The 20630-nt window shown below is 29.3% G+C and overlaps 1 protein-coding gene and 1 long non-coding RNA gene across 2 annotated transcripts in view; one reads left to right on the top strand and one right to left on the bottom strand.

Moving 5' to 3' along the window:
- Window positions 1-513: 513 nt before the first annotated feature.
- LOC121124233 (uncharacterized) lies at window positions 514-2834 on the top strand. Its single transcript, XR_005866256.2, has 3 exons — window positions 514-957; window positions 1191-1305; window positions 2640-2834. It is a non-coding gene; the product is annotated as an uncharacterized lncRNA (long non-coding RNA).
- Window positions 2835-10812: 7978 nt separating this feature from the next.
- The window catches only part of Sesn (Sestrin), a 433167-nt gene continuing 423349 nt past the window's right edge, over window positions 10813-20630 (bottom strand). Inside the window, exons 6-8 of the mRNA XM_040719400.2 lie at window positions 15367-15605; window positions 13648-13747; window positions 10813-13590 (exon numbers count right to left, since the gene is read on the bottom strand). Coding sequence (XP_040575334.2) covers window positions 13501-13590; window positions 13648-13747; window positions 15367-15605 — 429 coding nt within the window. The 3' untranslated portion in view covers window positions 10813-13500. The remainder of the gene's footprint in view (window positions 13591-13647; window positions 13748-15366; window positions 15606-20630) is intronic.

Here is a 20630-nt window from a genome sequence, read left to right as displayed (position 1 = left end):
CATGGATTTATTGCCCAGCATATCGGAATCATATATTATGCAAAAAGACATAAATGCAATTTTATGTTGCCTCCATATTTGTAGTAAAAGTAAACAAAAGGCTAATATTATTAATTGTTCATACATACATATATTATTAACGATCAGCATAATTAATTAATTTAAAAAATTGTCAAAGACGCGCATTACAAAAATCCTCAGGCGTGCTTTTTTTGTCAAATAAAAACTAAAAAAGAAAATATGAGACAATAATAATAAAATAATGTAAGAAGGGTTATACTCAGAATAAAAAGCCTACCCGCTTTTTCTATTCTCTTTTTTTATTAGTATTGAAAAAAATGAACGGAAAACTGGCGTTTTCTCTCTCTCTTTTGAATGTTGTAGTAGTACGTACGTACAAATTCCCCCTTCCTCCTTCCAATGTACTCCTACTACACTTTAATTTATCTTTTGCTATGGTATAAGAGGACGCCGGCGCCGGCGACGACGAACATAATATTTTCTTTTTTTTATGAAGAGTGTAAAATTGTATTCAAAGCAACAACTTTTTCTTTAGTCGCTTGTCGGCCAAAGACATTGGAGCATTGCTTGCTGCTGCTGCTGCTTCAAAAAGTCAGCTGCATGATGGGGAAAATATCATCAAAGATGGAGGAGCCAGAACATCATCACATCTCTCACTCAAACCTTCCAACATGGAGAGAAAAAAGTAGTGGTACGCTTCTTCTACTCAGAGGAATATTCTGAACAAAAAAAAAAGAGTCAATATTCAAGAGGATCCAGACTGAGTTAAAACAACGTTTTCCTACTATAACATCAACGAAGAGTCTATACTAGTAATAATCAAAATTCAGTGCACCAGCTCCCTTCATCAATCATTCAGCTAGCGTATCCCTTTCTAAGCAATGAACATCAACATTCAACGGAAGAAAAACTCATTACGTCTTCTCTACTTCATTGGTAAGTTCTCTTTTTCTTATTATTTTCCTACCTCCTTTTCATGCAATGCCTATCATAAATAAAGGCCGTTTTTTGCAGCCTTAAGCAATTGAAAGGCAAAGACTTATTCTTCTTCCCTCCCTCATTCTCTGTTTTTCTCAGTAGAGGATTTTCCGAGTACTTTTCTTGATCAATTACATTAAGTCAAAATCCATCTCCAATCATCTCTAATTCAGCCTTTTTTCAATTCGCAGATTTATAAATGAATGTGTGTGAGGAGAGGACAGTAAAGCAAACCACTTAGTACACGAAATCTATCCATGTCTTTCACTTTAACGTATTTACATGTAATTTTGAATTCATATTAAGGTAAGAGTCTCCGTAAAACATTCATTAAATCCCAAAAGATCTTGTTCATTCAATTACTAGGAAATTTGATGCTCCCTCAAGTATTCAATAAGCTTTGATTTGCTAATAGTGAATTTGTGATGTTTTATTTTAATTAAATAAGTGCTTTGACCTTTTGAGAGTCTTTTTTTTAATAATAGGAAGGGATGTCCAGAGATCCCTTCCTAATATGTCAATTGATTCCCTTGGAAAAAAACATTATTTTGGGAAATATGAATAATTGAGACATTTTTGACAAATTGAAAACTTGTCAATTACAACAATATCCTATTTAGTCCGGGGTTTGCTCTATGTAATGTACATATGTCTCACGGCACAAAAGTTAAAATCTTTCCCTTATCAAGCTCATTAATTTGTACTTGACAATTCGAGCGCAAATCCGGTAGTTCAACCCTTTATGACAATAATCATTTACGTAGGATATGATCCGTCCGGGATTAGTTTGAGTAAAGTTGCTCCTTTTAAGGCCCTTATATTAATAAAGTCCACTATTTATAATGTGAATCATTTGATGTGGGCTCAACCTGGTAGTTGAACCCAATGCTATTTTTAGTCCGGATTTTTCTGAAGCCCGGTAAGACATTTACTTGAAAAAAATCACCATATAAATGCATGCAAAAATAATTAAATGTTCGTTCTCTACACTAACAGGTACAACAGTCTAGATTCAAAACTATACAATACATCTGTATTCTTAATTTTGAATACAGCAATATCCCATCAAGTCCGGTTTTTTTTTGTATAGTAAAGTAGTTCAATTTAAGACCCTTTTAGTAATTTGTATACATACGGGGGAAAAAGAATGTTAATTTGCAGCATTGGCAGACTCAATCACGACATTACATCAGTGTTCTTGATTTTGAATACATCATCCGGGTTTAGTCCGGGTTTTTTCTTTAGTACAGTAGTTATTTTCAAGACCTTTCAGTAATAAAATCCACCTATTACACACGGGCAAAAAAGTAACGTTACTCGCAGCACTGACCGTTTCGAACAATCTCTACTATAATAATATACATATATATTTATCAACTCTGGGTTAGACCATCACGAAATATACAGCAAATAATTTTGTTTAATATATATCTTGGGAATATTTTAACAAATTAATTAAATTGTTGACGTTTTAAATTCTTGCTTTAGAATTTCTTACGTATATAACTTTGTGATATAGGCATTTTATATGATTTTCACTTAACTTATAGCAGCAATTTCCATTGAGCATTATATAAATGGCATTATATTTATATATATATATATCAATTCCAATCTAATTTATAATTTTTTTGTTTCAGATAATATTAATGGAGTAAATATACAAAATTATTCAAAAAATCCGAAAAATCGAAAAAAAAAGAATCATGTTAGGATCAAAACCACGTACAACTAACTACCATGGAGAACATTGATGAATAGAAAATCACTCCGTTTTAAAATTTTACAATACATTAAATGAAAAAAAAAAAAAAAGAATTAATTAAATGTTATATCTATCTCTGTACAATTTGATGAAATATTCAATTCCACGGTAAGACAATAATTCCACTTCATATCTAATAACCCAAAAAAAAAAAAAAAAAAATTGAAATATTCTCCCTCTATCAAATCTGCTGTGATCAATCATATGATATATATCATATGTTTCAATAATAACTATTTAATATTTTAAAAAAACCTACAAACCATTTTCTCATTAATTAAATGATTGCTACCCAAAGCGTCTTTCATGAATGATTTTTCAAAAAATCTACGATACTTTTTTTTTTTTTAATCACTAATACAAGCCAAAGAATTTAATATATAAGTAAATTATTATAATTATGTTTACCTATAAGTAATTAACGCTCTAATTTAGTGTACTGTCATCATTCAGTTCCTTATAAATAAAAGAAACGTCATTTGTTAGCTCTTTCATTCAACTTTTTAAATGACACCTTATTAACAAAATAATTATATAATATAAATATCAAATTGTGTGAGTCTCATCTAGTTATTCTCTTCTTTTTTCTTTTTTTTTTTGCTTTGTTAATAAATATATATATATTTAATTAATTTTTTGTTCTTTCAAAAGTTTGTCTCTCATTGACTTATTACTTCTGTCTTTCACGCTGATTAGTCTTTCCTAATATTCAAATTATTGAACAACAAAATTCAACACATTCGAAGCAAAACTAATTTTTTTTTATTATTATAAAAAAATCAACGTTTTATTATAATTGAATCTGTATGTCTTTCACAATAAACTCTTTCTGAAAAAGTTTATTCCTTAGTTTTTTTGTTTTTTTCTTAAAGAAATATATTTTTTATATTATAAAAACATCGTATATATATATATATTTGGCAAATTCTTTATTATTATAAATAATATTTATATATAATTATTTTTGAGTAAACTCTTGCAAAAACACCTCACACAATGGTCTTTCAAAAAAAAGTTTATTTATATGACACATATATTCAGGAAATAGTTTGATTCATATCATTTCCTGAATTTTTCATGCTTTTTGCTTATTTTCTTTGTACAAATAATTATATATATTATTTACGAATTATTTCTTATCTTGCAAGCCCCTTTCTTAATCATAATCGTACAAATTAATTTACAATTGTGTCGAAAAAAAGCAAATAGATACTTATTTCTATACAAAAACGTACTTTTGTCTTTCTGTTATACGAAGCTCGTCAAAAATTTGTTGAAAACGTCTTTCATTTTTCCTTGCAAAAAAACAAAAAATCCAACCAATCATATGAGACATTGACTAATAATGTATATGTAGAAATTACATTGTTTTCTGAATCAATTTACCCATTTTTTTTTTACCTAGCCTACAAAATATCTCTGATTTTTAATTTTCAAAAGCTAAATAAATTTGTGTTTTCTTTATGTTATATCTTATTAAAATTATATATTTGATTAAAGTATTAATCATTACATATTGTATATGTTTATCAAATCCGCAGGGCACTTCAACAAGGTACAAAAAAACCCAATTTTTCTTTCCGAATGAAATTTTCGTTCTTTCATTATGTAAATTTTTACACTTTTAATTCGATAGCTTTTTATTCTGTTATACATATAGTGAATTTTTTCTTCTGAGTACAAATATATAGTATCTTTTTTTTCTCTTTCTCGTAAAGTTCATAGGATATGTATGAACCAATGTGTATAAAGCTCTATTAAAATCGATGTTATATGAATAATTTCCCCCCAAATATATATTTGGAACAAGGATACATCCCATTCAAGTTCGGGAATCTAATATTAATGTATATGTAAATAGTTTAATAATTCTTATTCAAGCTGTTGTAGAATTATATATTTTCTCTTTCTTAAAATATGAAACACTACTTATAATTATATGCCTGTTTATATAGTTGATATGACTGTGGAAGTCTTGAAGAATAACATTTAATTTTCGGGAAAAAAAATAAATAATAATTATACATACCAATTTAATCACTTATTATTGTATTACATATAAAAAAAATTAAAAAAGATGAAATAAATCATTTAATTTTAAAGAAATTTCGTTGGGTGTTCTTATTTTTTCTGATAAAGTTTTGTGAGGATTTAAAAAAACAAAACAAAAAAACAAGTGTCTACGCGGTTTTTTATTTCCTCTTGTCAGTTTCTTATTTCTTTCTTAAGAAGAATATCGTCACTGACGTCTTAGAAAAAAAAAAGAATAAGGGAGGATTATAAAGTAATAAAAAAGTATATATGTTCAATTTTGTTTATTAAATTTGTGGTACATCAACATACAAACAGTTTCGAACCGTAAATCAAAATTTATTTACATCATATACAGCCCAATGTTTCAAGGACATATTTGAGTCAATTATATACTTATTATTCAGTTTTTGTGGGATAGTTTAAGATACCAAAGAATTGTTGCTATAGTTTGAAACCTTTATTTGATTTAAGAGACTGATATTGGTCCCCGTTTAAATAAAATCAATCAATTTCTCATCCCTTCATTGTGGAAATCAATATTGGCTGTAGTGGAATTTGCAGGGCCTCCAAAGGGTCAATAAGAATATTTTTTGATATAAATTGACGACAATTCGTCGAATAATATTGTGATAAATATTCTAGCTTGCTTTTGGTATTGGCAGGCCACATATTTCTATGGTATATTTTCCAAGTAAATTTTCATAAGTCGTATTAATGAAATTCCTATGGGGTTGTTACTAAATGTATGAGTGTAAGGACTCCAATCTTTTTATGCCAATTATTTGTGCTCAAATCTTTATATACATCAACATTTATATGCTGGGTTCAAGTTGCAATTTTGTAGAAGCAAAAGGTACATGTTGCTATTTCTTCGCGGTAAAATGTCTTATTTAATTATAACTGCAAATATTTTAATTTACAACCATCCATTGATGATATCATTTCATTTGGATACATTAAGGTTAATTGGTTATGTTGGGTTTTGGAATTCTAATCAAAAAATAAAATATATATCAACCATTTATTGAAAATCCAATATTTGTATGTTAAAACTAACTTTTATATTACCCTCATGTGGGAATACAGATTCCGTGTAATTATTCATTATTATGGAATGATTGTGCTATACGTTTTGAGAATTGTCCACAGGTTAACAAGAGATAACACATGGTCTTAAAAGTCCTGGAATTCACATATAGATGACTTATTTTTTTAATTATCCTCATTTTCAGTTAGTACCAACCTTCAAAAGACAGCAGTCTAAATTTCATGACAATTTGTTCTTTATTTTGTGAGTTATTGTGCCATGGTTGAGGATATTTTTGTTATTTCCAAAGGAATGGATCAAAAAAAATTTAATGTTTTAATTTTGCACTACATACTTTTTGAATTGAAAAAATACCATACAAGCAAAAAAAATAGCTGAAAGTGTTATGGGGACTCTGTTTCATAAAGTGAATTCAAAAAAGTTATAATTTAAAAAATCCAATTTTGAAGAAAAAAAAAACCGGGGTTTCCATGCTAAGCCTGGGACTTTTCAGCCAATATGTTATTTCAAATTCAACCAATCTACGTTTACAACGCTCATTATGAAAAAAAAAAGTAGAAAGCAGAAAATACAGTTGGTATTTTATGTTTCAGTTATTGAATTAACACTGTGAGGACCAACAAGTGGGTCTGAACGGGTCCAAGGTTCAAAATAAAGACGATAATTCACAAGTTGCAAGTAAAAAATACATACATATTAATGTTCATAATATGTATTTAGATTCCAAAAAATAAGGACGTTCTTTGCTCCTTCCTCACTCTGTTATACCTTTCTCCTTTTTCATTGCTTCTTCTTCATGTAATGTGCAGAGTTTGTAAATTGTAATGAATTAATAGGCGGCTCGTCAACAAAAAAGGAAGATATAAAAAAACTGCTCATTTTGACGTTTTATGTTTGTTTTGTGAAAATTGCTTATTTTTCTAAAAATGTATGCAATAATTAGAGAAAATTTGGGTTTAAGTGAGATTACAGCTTTTGAAGGATTTTTTGATAAAAAATTTCGAGAAAAAATCCACCTACAACAATCTTTCATCATTAGGCTCTCTTTTTGGAATTTAAAATATATGTGATGAAATCAATGTTATGATTACATGATTTGATATTTGAGGGAGCCAGATTCCGACAATGTCCAATTAGAAGAAGGATATATTTGTCGCAAAATTGAATGATCCCACTTGAGTCTTGCAACCAATGAGAAATACTTTTGCACCAAATTGCGAAATTCTGAGTAAAAGGTTGGACGTATAATCAGTTGTGGTGATGGTGAGATGCCTCTATCGAAGAGGACTCGAGAAGATCACACCAATTTCAAATTTGATTCAACTACTAATGGAAAGAAACTAACCTTGATAGTGATAACCAAGAAACTGCAGCCATGGAGCACCTCCTACTGCTAGGACTTAAACATACAGTTTACTGTCTTTAAATATGTTTAAAACTACCAATATTGATCAAAGGGAAAAATTAACATAAGAAAATCTGGATTTGTCGATATAATATAGCAAAATTTATGAATAAATTGTTATTAATATAAACAACACTAATTACTTTAAATGATCCTTATAAAACTTTTTTTTTCAATCAAAATAATGTTTTGGATGCCTCATTTTAAAAAAACGTTAGTACTCATTTTGACCAAAAAAAATTGATCAAAAATCCTATTATCAATTTCTATCAAAAACTATTGTTATTAATCCTTTTGAGGGGCTGTAAATTGTATTTAAAGTAGACAAAATTGATGAATTGTTTGGAAAGGCTATATTGAAGCCAAATGTTGTATAAAAAAATAAAATTAAGGTTTAATCTATAGTGAACAATTTTGGGTATCTCTGCTCATGCTAGAAATTTGAATATAAAGGCAATAATTGATCGAATATACCTACAAATCATTAGATTGTATGAATATATGTTGTGAAAAAAAAGTTGGACATTTCTTTTTCTCTTATTTTTGTTCTAGATTATTTTTATGCCGACGCATCAGTAGATCCCCATTTCGTAGATATGAATAGAACTGAACATTTATAAAATAAACACATCTAACGACATGGGGAATTTTCAATTTTTTTAATTTTATTACTCAGTCGATGCCTCAAGGCCGTAATAATAAGCGAGCAATTCTTTGACAGTTTAATTGCTATGATTAATAGTTTGTAGTTGTTTAATATCATTTATTATGTTACATTCTTTTCCTTCTGCCCCGAATCCTCGTCGTCATCGTCTTCTTATGGAGTGAAGAAGATTTTTTTGATAATATATGGTGCGTTAACATAAAAACATCTTTAAATAAAATCAGGAAGATGGTAAAAAAATTATACATTTATTTTTTGAAATTTTTACTTAATGAACATATTTGGAAAAAAAAAATGGAAAAATAATTTTATTTAAACTAAATTTGAAAAATAAATTTATAAATATTCTCAAAAATTTTCAAAATGTTGCCAAAAAATTAAAATTCAAAAAAAATCAAAATGAAATTTCAAATATTAAATTTTTTGACCAAAATTTCAAAAATCCACAACTATTCACAAAAATTTCAAAAACTCAGAGCTGTTCACAAAATTATTAAATATTTTAGAAAAACAATTCAAATATTAAATTTTCTAGAAAAAATGATAATTCCTTCTTTTTGTACAGCCACCCTGATTTTGGTCTATTATTGGAGTAGTATTCAAATCTCTGGTATAAGTTGAGATACACAAGAGTGGAAACTATAGTTTACAAACCTTTAATTAGTTTATGGGACTTAATTTAAGCCCGATATTTTCATTTAAAAACGATTTATATTTACATCTTTTTTAATAAAAAGGGTGGAATAGTTCGTCTAAGACCCCAATTTTAGAAAAATCATTCTAAGTTTTTTTTTTTGTAGTAACGAACCTTGTGCATTTACAGAGCTTCAAAATGTTGATGGTGGCGTTTACTTTTTTCTCTCCAAATTGACTAATGCATTTCCCACAATTTACTTATGTATATTATAAGATATGCCTTATTACAATAATTCTCGTAATAGCAATAAAGATTTACATATCAAATTACATATGTACATTGTACACCCAAGAAACATTCAAGTAGAGAGATAGAGAGTGATCATATCTTTATGATTACAACAAAAATAATGATACGCAATCTATTGAGCGTAAATTGACTTACTCATACCTAAATATGTACGCATATAAATTACTCATTAAAAACGATAAACCTTACTTTTAGATTTTCAAGATGGAGAGGATGTTGTATTAACTAGGTGGGAAGCTTTAAAGCAAAGTAGCGGAACGCGCCTGTTAGGTTGAGGAGACACATGATGGTCGTGTTGATATCATTTTTCTCTGGCGAGTTGACACTTTTTATGATGTAACTATAATATCCCCCCCCTCTATTAGAAAAATCCATTTTGTTGTCACTGTCGATTCTCATGTCTCACTTGATACAGGGGCGTCTGGAGGTGGTAGGCTAGAGGGCCCTTTTTTACTTCTTACTAGTAAATGTCATATTTTACTTTTATTTTTCAAATTTATTAATAAAAAATTTATTTTCTCTGAATAGATATGGATTAAAAAAAAAAGTCATAAAATTATATATTTTAAATATAATTTTTGAAATGTTTTTACAAAAAAATTGATTTTTTACTTTTAACTTTTTAAGAATACCTCATAATTTCATAAAAGAAATTCCATAAAATTAAATTTTTCAAATTTTTTTCCAATATATATAATTCTGCGGATGCTTTTGATATTTCATAATTTATTATTTTTGTAAGTTATAATAATATAATTCTTTTCTATTTGCAGAAGGGCCGGAATATTGAGTATCCTATTATTTCTATCTACAAAATTTGGCTATCATATACAAATGTATTGTAGCTACACTTTTAGTAAAATATTACAAAGCAATATTATATTAGAGTATTGAATAAAATAATATATAGGATTTGAATATAATTAAATAGATATATGTAGTTAATTTTAAAATTGTGGATTAAATAAGAGATTTACTTATTTGCCTAACTGCCAGATGATTTTGGGCCTTTTTTCTCCTTCATTTTGGAGGAAAAGTTTCCTGGTACAACAAAGGTAACGATGTGTTATACTAGCTTTGATGTACATAAATCAATTGCAGAGCTGGGCGGTTCTGTATCAAAAGTGCTCCTCTGTACTTCCGTATTGATACGGAGCCAAAATGTGATACAGATACGGAATTATCCGGAAAAAAATGTACCGAACAAAGTAAAGTTAAGTACGTATCAAATCTTTAAATAATGCATCTATCTATCAAATTGTATCTCTTTATATTTTTATTAGTTTAATCACTTGAAACTTCAAATAATGAAAAGTAGTAATGGCTCATAAGTTTTTTAGAGCTTAAATATATATGATTTGTATTTAGTAGCTTCATATCCCTAGTTGACTCGATACACATCACGGATAAAAAGATGAGTGAACCAACTATCTGAAAAAATGATACGGGGAGTCAGATATACGCAATATGGAACAACTATCTGAAAAAACAATATAGAAGTACGGTTACTGAACCACACAAACTCTTGGTACAGAATTAAAAAAAGTACCCTGACCACCTAAAAGTAGGAAAAAGAGAGATGCTGTGAGATATTGTATTGATATTGTTCTTTGTAGTCAGTATCATAACCAGACTAATATTTAAGTTGAGCCGGGATTGCGTGACTTTTTGGAGCATTACTCCAAAAGAACTTGTAATAAAATTAATTTACCATAATTTTTCAAGTACTCTACCAGACAAACTATCCTATCTGTAGAATCCATCCATTACCTCCAAAGTTTTCTAAATCACCCCATTTCTTCCCAAAACCACTGAAGTAGAGGTATTTCTAATTCTACAAGGAACCAGGGTTTTTCTTGGGGGAGTTGTCAAGCCTTAAATGACATTTTTATAGATCACTTCTTGAATATTGTTTATTATTAAATGCCGAAAATTTGAAATATTTTCGGCATTTAAGAAAGAATATTTATGTAGTTATTATTATTCTCAGCTGTCACAGATCTTGGAGTCTCATTCTATTAATAAATTCAGTTTATGAAGAGTACAATTGAAATTATGTTTATATTTCATTAGGGTGGGGCACAACCAAATTGTTCACCACTCTAGACAGTGTAGTGGTCCACCAGTGCTGGAAACTTGCATTTAAGTCTTGATAAACTGGGTTTGCAGGCTCGGACTTCAGCTGAAAACCAATTTGCAAAGCAATGAACACGTGATACATGTTTTTATTTGGTTACCATATTACGTTTATGTGTGTTAGGGCCTCAGTGGTTGTCAGGAATTACTCTATATCTAACTATAACTTCCATAAAACACCCTCTTAACGGAATATTAACAAGGTTGAAGCTAATGATTAATTAACATCATTAGTAGTATCTCAGGAAATACACCTTGCAAGGAGTAGAAAGTTTTTTCGTAGTGAAGGAAATCTCTTCATCACTTTCGTCACTTTGTTTAAAAGCTTTGACAAAAAGTGAAAATACTTTTGACTGGACTAGGAATTGAACTGTTCAAATACTTTACTAAAACTCGAATAAAATCACTCGTGAATAGTATTGGGATTTCTTATCCATCTTTTTTAATCGGTCCAATATTTTTCATTCTCCAACAGTCCGATTAGTTAATCCTTCGGTTCTAAGAACGTACAATCCTCAAGATAAACTTAAGATATCTCTTATCCCCTGAAAGAGATTATGATAAAACTTGCACAGCTGAAATGATCTAGTTATTTAAAAAGACCGCCTCACAAAATTAATTAGGACCAGACTTTTTTGACCGATCCAACACTACTCGCATTTGCTATTCACTTCATTACAAGGAAAAGTTCCCCCTTTATTATTCACCGTCAAAGGAGGAGGATTTCAAATGCATTCACAATCAAAATAATGCAAAATCATTATTGTAATAAATTCAAGTTTTTATTAATTTTAAAAGAGTATAATTTAATTTTTTTTATATTTTAGTCATATCATTTATTTCGTTATTATTATAATTATATTGATATTACTTTGTTACTTTTTAAAATAATAATGGCGTTTACAAAATATAAATCAATGTACAAATTCAATTAACATGAGAGTAAGGGAAAGGGGAGGGTTAAAAATTGTATATAAAAAAAGCAAACATCAAATTCATTAAAACTAATGCAGGCTTTTGCTAAAAAAACATGCATATAATACCGTCTAAAATGCAACACTTTTTTCAATGGCTCTCCATGTTCTATTTGTTATATTTGGATGTTTAACCCATATACCTATTTGTAATGAATTGTCTAAAGAAACTGTAAACAAAAAATAAGCAAAGTCATCGAAAAATAACAGCGTCATCACCAAAAATATGGAGCAACGTAGAGTTGCAATTCTGTAGCTGTCTGCTCGTGGGTAATCATCATCAGAGATCCCAAAAGGACTGGGTAGTAACGGCTCTAATATGTACTGGGTTACCACAACAGGTACACCAAAAGCTTCTACAAGGTCCAGATAAAGGCCAAAATAACTGTATGAGGCAGATAAAGGAGTCATTGAAGGCAGAATAGGTAACTATCAATGGCATAATCATGAATTTGACGGCCTACAAGAGAACTTTTCGTCAGGGTTTGAAGCCTTTGCATCAAGTGAGCGTGCGGCCTGGTACCTCCTCGACAATCTTGAAACAGCTACAAGTGTTCACCATTTGATTTTGCTTTTTTTGGGCAACTCAAGGGGACGTTTTCGTGAGTCCCCTACGCAACAAAAGACCAACTGAAGGGCACCATCATAACTGCTTGAGCCAACCTAGATCCTAGCTTTGTAAAAAACTAATTTGCAAAGCTCTACACCATGCTGGAACTGGTCATTAAGGCAAAATAAAACTATATTGATTGAAAGTGTACATAACTTAAGGTGTCCCTTGATTGTATTTATGAATTAAATTATCCAAATTTGATTTTTTAAACATAACAATTTTTGTAATTTTCAAAAAGTGTTGTATTTTAGACGGAGGAGCCTGTATGTATTACGTATTATTAGAATTATAAAACAAATTCCAAATTAAACTCAATGAGTTAAAAACATTATTTTGTATAAACATTGATTGCAGAAGTCTGACAAAGGAAAAACAATTCCTTAACATTACGTAGCCCATAGGTATATTTTAAAGTTATAAAAATGATTATAATTATGCATTGTCATTGTAGATTTAATTATAAAATAAAGAGAGAAAGAAAAGATGGATTTAAGCGTGTAATTAATTAGTAATTACATCTTTTTTTAAATTACTTTTGTCCCAACAAGAATATTTATCCGTTCATCCTACCATGTACGTTTTTTAATAACGACTATCACAGTTGGTCACACTGGAGTATCATAACATCGGGTCTATTATTCCATTTGACAAAATGTCATTGGTTACTAAGAATCAGTGTTGCCATACTCATTTGTAAATAATATAATTAAAATATAAATAAAAATGATTATATTTTTTTTTACATAAATAAAAGGAAGATATCGCTTTAGACAAAAATAGGCAGTTGCTTATCACATTTTAAGAAAGAGAAAAATGAGAAGGAGTAGTTTAAGACAAATCATCAAAATGTTTTGTTTTAGGAGGATCATCATTTGGTTGTTTGTTCGTTTGATTTGGTTATGAAAAGTGCGGTGAACTAACATTTGAAATATTCAGATACGGCATTTAATCCATAGAGCAATTCGTTTTGAAAACGTGACTCTGAAACGATTAAACAGAGATGAACCTGGAAAAGTAATGTGCAAATGAGATGTTTAATTTTGAGAATGTGATATTTCATTACCTTTTCAGAGCTTCTGAACTCTGACATGAGACTACGGTATTCCTCCTTGATACAGTGCTCTGGATAACAGGACAAGGCCTTAATATAGCTTCTTAAATTCCTAAATGATATAAATATTATTTCGAATTTTGTTCCACTGTAGGTTCATGAGGCCCCTGCGAACGGAAACGTACATTTACCTCCAAATATAACTGGAGGGGGGCATGGTGTATTAAATGGTGAAATTTTATGGCATAGAAGCTTTAGACCTTAAATCTGTTTTTGCTATAAAAGGTAGATAATTCTACTTGTTGTGAAAAAGTAAAGTTCTAAGTTAAAAGCTTGAACTATTTTAATACATATTTAAAGGTAGTTTAAAGTTCGAAAATTGCATTCCTTTTTAGAAAAGAATGTGATTGTGTTAAGATATCGTGTATATAACACATAGGCTGAAGAGTTCCGGCCTTAACAATGAAAATACAGCTTTTTTCTCGTTCCAAATTGGTTTTTTAAAATTATTATTATTCTTTTTTATTTGTTTATTTTATTGCTTTATAAAGTGGAGTCCCCCTAACACTTTTCAATCCATTACTTAGCTTGAACGGTGTTTTTCCCCCATCAGGAACCAGTGTAAAATTTTAAAAGTTAAATTGTTTTTGATCCATTTTTTTGGATATATCAAAAGTAGCGTCAAACTTCCGACAATAACTTATAAATTAAAGAAAATATTACCGTTAAGTGTTGACTGCTGAACTAAAAATGTGGGAAATTAAATCAAAGTGGCATTTACATATGTGTGTAGGCCCGTACATTTCAGACTATGTGTTAAAAGTACTACACGTGACAGCTTTTTGATCAATATAATAAACTTAGTAAATCAAATTTCTGTTTAAATATTTTTTTATTTTATAAGTATTTCATATAATGAACAATAGTTCTGTTTAAATGAAAAGTAGCTTGTCTCCTATCTGTCTGTGCTATTTTTCCGCAAACAATTTCCCCGTCGGTAATTTTGGCGCGTACATTTTAGCCTCTTGGAGATTTTTCTGCATACCATATTCGCCGCCTTTTTATAATAGTTTTAAACTTTAGATCTGAAGAATATTAATAATAAAAAATAGTTACGAAATAAAAAGGATTAGTGCTTATAAGGAAAAAGGAGTCAGAGATCCAGGGTGATGAATCAATTTCAAAAGTACTAATTGACTTGGTGTACCTTAATCATAGTCATATGATTGTAGTTGATGCTTAGAAGAAATGTAAGAAACTCCATTGATAGAAAGAAAGAAATGTTTTAACAGTAAAGACTTAAAGGTACGAACCTATAGTATAAAAACATAAAAAGGTGGCGAATATGCCATGCGGCAAAAATCTCCAAGAGGAGAAAATATACACGGCAAAATTACCGACGATGGAATTGTTCGAGGAAAAATTACCGGTTCGAACCGGTAAGGTCGTCAATGTCATCAAAGTTTGTTCCTTTTTGTCAATCAAAATACTAAAATATACGTACAAAATTACCTAGAACCCTTATAGTTATAGTCAAATTTAATAAAATTATCTAAAAAAGTATAAAAAATTTAAACAAATTGCAAGGAAAATTTGGTAAGAACTATCAAGTTTTTTAGAACTTAAGACCTTTACTTTTTAACAAGAATTTAAAAAAAAAACACCCTATATAGTTTTATGGATAATGTACGTTTTTAAAGCACACGAACCACATTTTAATAGATAACCTACTTGTTTAAAAGCTGTTTGATTCGTCCATAGTCATAATCATCCTTCCGAATACCTACAAGACATTGAATGTAATTCCATGCAGCTTCACGGAACAAATGTGTATCCACACATTGAAATTTTCCAATATAGCGATACGTTAGATTCTTCATCAGATTAAATTTTTTATCCAAGAGATTCGCAAGTTCCTCGTTCAACAAACGACTCATTGTGCAGTATCCATGCTCAGGCCAACAAAATTCCTATAAGATCATAAAAGTAAAAGAATTTGCAATCAAAATGCTAATAATATGGAGTTTAATGTATGTATTTTCATTTTACATTCCTTAAGTTAAAACATTAGTCATTACAAAAGGTTCATACTACATAAGATAAAGGCATCTTATAAACTTAATTTGGTTCAATTACAGGGTGGATCTCATTTTTTTTAATGACTGTAATTAGAGTAGTTAATAGTAATCACTCCGCCTAGTTTTTCAACTTCATTCTTTTAAAAGAAAATAATTTTTTTTGTGTTTTTTGAGTAAAATATTTAAATGTTTTACTTAGGGTCGCATCTCGTGGTTTACATTCAAACATATTTCTCCTCTCTTTCTTTTTTTCTTCTGCCTGTTTATGCAGGTGTCTTACTCATCATAATACGTTATTTGCATATAAATTTGTGCTATTATTAGAATGATAATTACCACTTATGCAAGGCACTTTTCTGCAATGCCCAAAAACAATGATAATTAAGATAATGAACAATAAAATAAAAATAGAATTTTTGTATATTTAAAGTAGACTAAAACCGCATTTAAGTCAAAATATTCAGACTTGAATAAGAAGATCTGATAGACATAAGGGTCCTTCTTTATTTCAAATGATTGTGTGGTATACGATGTAATTTTTTGTATAATGTTGATGTAGTGAAACTTCTATAAAAAAATAAATTTTATAAGGATATTTTAAAGTAATTAGTGTTATCATAATTTATTGATAAAGTCAAGGTTTTCAAAAGATTTTCTTCCGTTAATTTCTTACTTCAATCAGATTTGGTAGTTTTAAACATACAAAAAGACCGTTCAAAATCTATAATTGTCATGATTTCCGGGAGCCTTGTTAGGCAGGACCATGGCTTCATAACCTCCTCTGATTGTACATCTAAACTTTTGCTATAATGGAAGATCATGATTTTACAATTTGGCACAAAAATATTCCTTCTCTATTGCAAGTTTCAATGGGGATTATTCAAAGGTCAATTTTGCACCAAATCCCCCCCTTTCTCTCATTGGCTATTGTCAGAATCTAGCTCCCCAAAATCCAATCATCTAATTATAACCTTGATTTCATCACATAAATAGTTTTCCCTCCCAAAACAAGTGGCTCTTTGCCGGTTTCTCCAAAAATATAATCAAGGAATTATCAAATCTAGTGTATAATTAATTATAATCCTTTTTTATGATGCTCTTTATTTCAGAAAAAGGAACAATTTTCAGACTAAAAAGGTCAAAATGAGAAATATTTTGTTTAATTGCTCACAAATTCTAAGTATTTTGCCTGGATTATAGCTGTGGACTTTCTAAGAGTTATCACTCGGTTTTAAAGTGGTAAATATATTTACTTATTTCATCCCCCCTCTAAAAATAAAAACAACATCTTTTTTTTTCAGGTCATGTTTTACACAACAATGAAAGTAAGTAGTAGTTGTGTTTATAGAACAATCTGAGCCCAGGAAATAATACCCAAAACTAATTATATGGATATTAGAAAGTGAGGTGTAAAAAACTATTGTGTAGTAAAAATAATAAATACATAGAATCCTGGATGATAAATACAACTCCACCCCATTATTCACTTCATGTATGTAAATAAATAATCATTTTCATTGTACCAATACCCTATAACATAACGTAACTATGTACAACCATATTTTTCTTTTTCTTTTCAGAGAAGAAGGAGGAGTGGGGAAAATGGATGTTGCTAACTAAGTAAATAGTAAATAATCATATATATTCTCATTTTCCGCTTCAAACTACATAAAAATAAGAATATTGTTCTTCCACAGATCAACAAGAACTTCACTTCAACAATCAAAATGCATTTCAATATACGAGGATTGTCTGAAAAGTTTCTATCATCAACGTGAAGATGGCAGCACTTGTGAGTAAAAGCAAGTTACATCTATCTATTATCTGTCCTAAGTTACTGCCCAAAGCTTCAGCCATTTTCGCCGTAGTGTTTTTATGAAAATAAACAAATCCCAATAAGTAGCTGTCATTATTTATTTATTTTTGAAAGTGTCCCCTTTAAATAGATTCAAATAATAGAAAACATATAAATGCTTGTTGTATTCCAATTTGACGCGTCTAAATCAATTAAACTCGGATAATTGAGCCAAAAACAAATTGTGCATCTTGTGAACAATTATTTTTCCGAGAAAAAAGACCGAGTAATATTTCGGCAGCTTACAGAGTTGGGAGCATCATATGGAGAAGTGTGTATAGCTACAAGGAGACTGTTGAAAAATAAAAATTAAAAAAAAAAGTCTTCCAAATTTGTTAGACCGGAAACTTTTCTGGCCACCCCCGTACATATAGGAATTACTCAGAATAAATAAAAAAATAACATTTTAGATCAATAATTCAAGTCGCAATATGTGGCCCTCAACACAAAGATACCTAAAATAGAATGGCTTTAGTGTAGATTACGTATTCTTCAAATAATTATCGCATATTTCTATTTATAAATTATTCTTATTAATAGTGATGTAAATCGTGTGTATTTTTAGGAAGCCGAGGTCTTTTTTTTGCAATTGCTAATCTAAAGAATGAGTTTTTTTTTCCTCAGCTGTTGTCATTATTATTTAACTCCTGTGTGGTAAACTTCCATTACTTGTTCATTCAATTATATTCAAGACATAATTGAACTTTCTTGTGAGTCCATACAATAAGTAGAGTTTCCAATAGGATTTGTTGCAGAGTTATTATTGTAAGTCATCTGTAGTCATGGTTGAGGATTTTGACATGAGAGTAAACGCTAATTAATATCCAATTCAGGTATTATGTCTATTTTATTTGTTAGCCCATTTGAGGGAGTTTAATCAAGATTTATAATAAATTTTTCCGCTTTATTTTGTAAAATAACAATCCTTCAATTATAATGGAAATTATGACGTCAGTAAACCGCCTATTGAATAAAGCCATCTCTTTTTTCTAACGACAAAAGAGAAGAATGACACAGGTTGAATTCACTAAGATTTCATGACCTTATACATAATATATAGCAATTAGGAGTGTTTTTGATTATTAAATATATGTATAAGTAATTATGTGCCTTCTGGTGATGGATGACTAATAAAATTGACTCACTCTAGTGTATATAATATGTAAGAATAAAAAAATGTACCTATATAACTAGAAATAGAAATAATATAGATATAAACGTGTGACTCGTCAACACAAAAGCAAGCTGGAACAATGTCTGCATTGATAGATTGTATTTAAAAGACCATATCTGTGCCAATATAAGTATCGTATATTAAATTTAGTTTATGCACTAAAGTAAACACTCTTTGGTATCTACTTTATGCCAGAAGTTGAAATGCAACGCCTTCAAGACTCCAATATGCTTATAAATTATTAATTTCTATGAATATATGATGTAAAAAAAAGTAGAATATATGCCTTTTCTTGATTTTTGTTCAATGGTGTTTTTATATTAACTTAGCATATTATATGCACAACCTTGGAAATGGGTATATCCATGTGCTTAACTAATTAAATAAATGCAGTTGACTAGTATTACACTCTATTTATGGGTCCATATGAATTCACAGGATTCATGTTACTAGATTTGACTCGTAAATCTCGAATTGTACTTGTAACATAGGAGTTGTGCTTTTCTATGCCTTTACGATGCAATATATACCAGAGGGATCAGAAGATCAAGTGATTAATGCAGATATCTCTGAGTTCTTCATTTACACCATCTCTAAGTACATTGCAATCAGTTTATTTTACGTAAGTCTACAAAATAGCTACTCGGGTTTCATTCAAGAGATTTATTTATGATTTACGTGATTTATTTCATAAATATGGTTTCTTTATGTAATTCATTAATGGAAAATTTGAATATATATAACAGATTAACTTCAAATGAAACGCCATGTGTATAGACAAAAAAATGCAACTTTAAATTTAAAGATTTTATTTTTGAAAAAAATGAAATTTTTTGAATTCATTTTTTAAAAATCCTCAGTTATTCATATAAAAATACATTTTTAGAAATCCAAATTTCAAACATTAATTTTTTTTAAGAATATTTTTTTTTTTCGGAGGGAGCTACAAGCCTCCAGCCAACCCTGGCGGACGCCCCTGTTTATTAAACTTTCAAATGAAGTTTATTCGTAACTTCACCTTCTCTTGTAAGAAGGTAGGGATGATTTTTTTTAGTGTAAGACAAGTCTGAAATTGATGTGTTTCAATTTAGATACATATTATATAAGTTAATTAAATTGATCGTGGTCTATTATTTACTATATCATACCCAAATTTCCCAATTTTCATCATATGGAAAAAGTGCTCAAATAATGGACATTTTGAAATAAAGTAGGCTGTTTATGAAACTCAAACTTTATTTAAATTTGTATCTTTTAACCAAGTCCAAATCGAGGCTGAAGTCACATTTCACTAAGTAGACGTATAGGCGTGGAGAGAAGAATACTTTTTTATTGGTCAACTTCAATTTTGACCAAATATCCAGAAGTAGTATTTTTTTTTTCCGAAAATAAATTTTTATGATGACGTTTCTTTAAACGATCCATTCTTGTTTTGCCCAACCACATATATAAGGTTTTTACGTGACGTCAGCAATTGTTGATGTTGTATATATTGGAGAACTAAACAACAAAGTTGTATACAAATGAAAAACCTTTTTGCATGAATGTTAAGGAAAATAGTGTGTCAAAATGGAACCAACAAATAAAAGGACTTTAACCTTACTGTATAATTAAGATGTATCCCTTTTTGGCCCAGTTTTATTATATAGCTGACTCTCATAATCTATTTAAAAAATCTTATTACATCGTTCTACAAACTTATTTCCATATTGTTGTAGATACAAAATCACTATTACAAAGGAAAGAATTAGATACTTTTCTAAATCCTAATTTTCTGTTCCCTAATTGGTGACATATAAAGGGTACAAATCTAACCATTTTTATGGATTTTTAGTACATATAACATTGATTTAATTCAAATATCAGTGTTTATGATTTGCTACAAGCA

The sequence above is a fragment of the Lepeophtheirus salmonis genome, chromosome 9, assembly GCF_016086655.4.
Source record: "Lepeophtheirus salmonis chromosome 9, UVic_Lsal_1.4, whole genome shotgun sequence".
NCBI classification, from domain to species: Eukaryota; Metazoa; Arthropoda; class Copepoda; order Siphonostomatoida; family Caligidae; genus Lepeophtheirus; species Lepeophtheirus salmonis.
The sequence above is the reverse complement of the archived record's forward strand: the minus strand, read 5'-3'. Positions and strand labels throughout refer to the sequence as shown.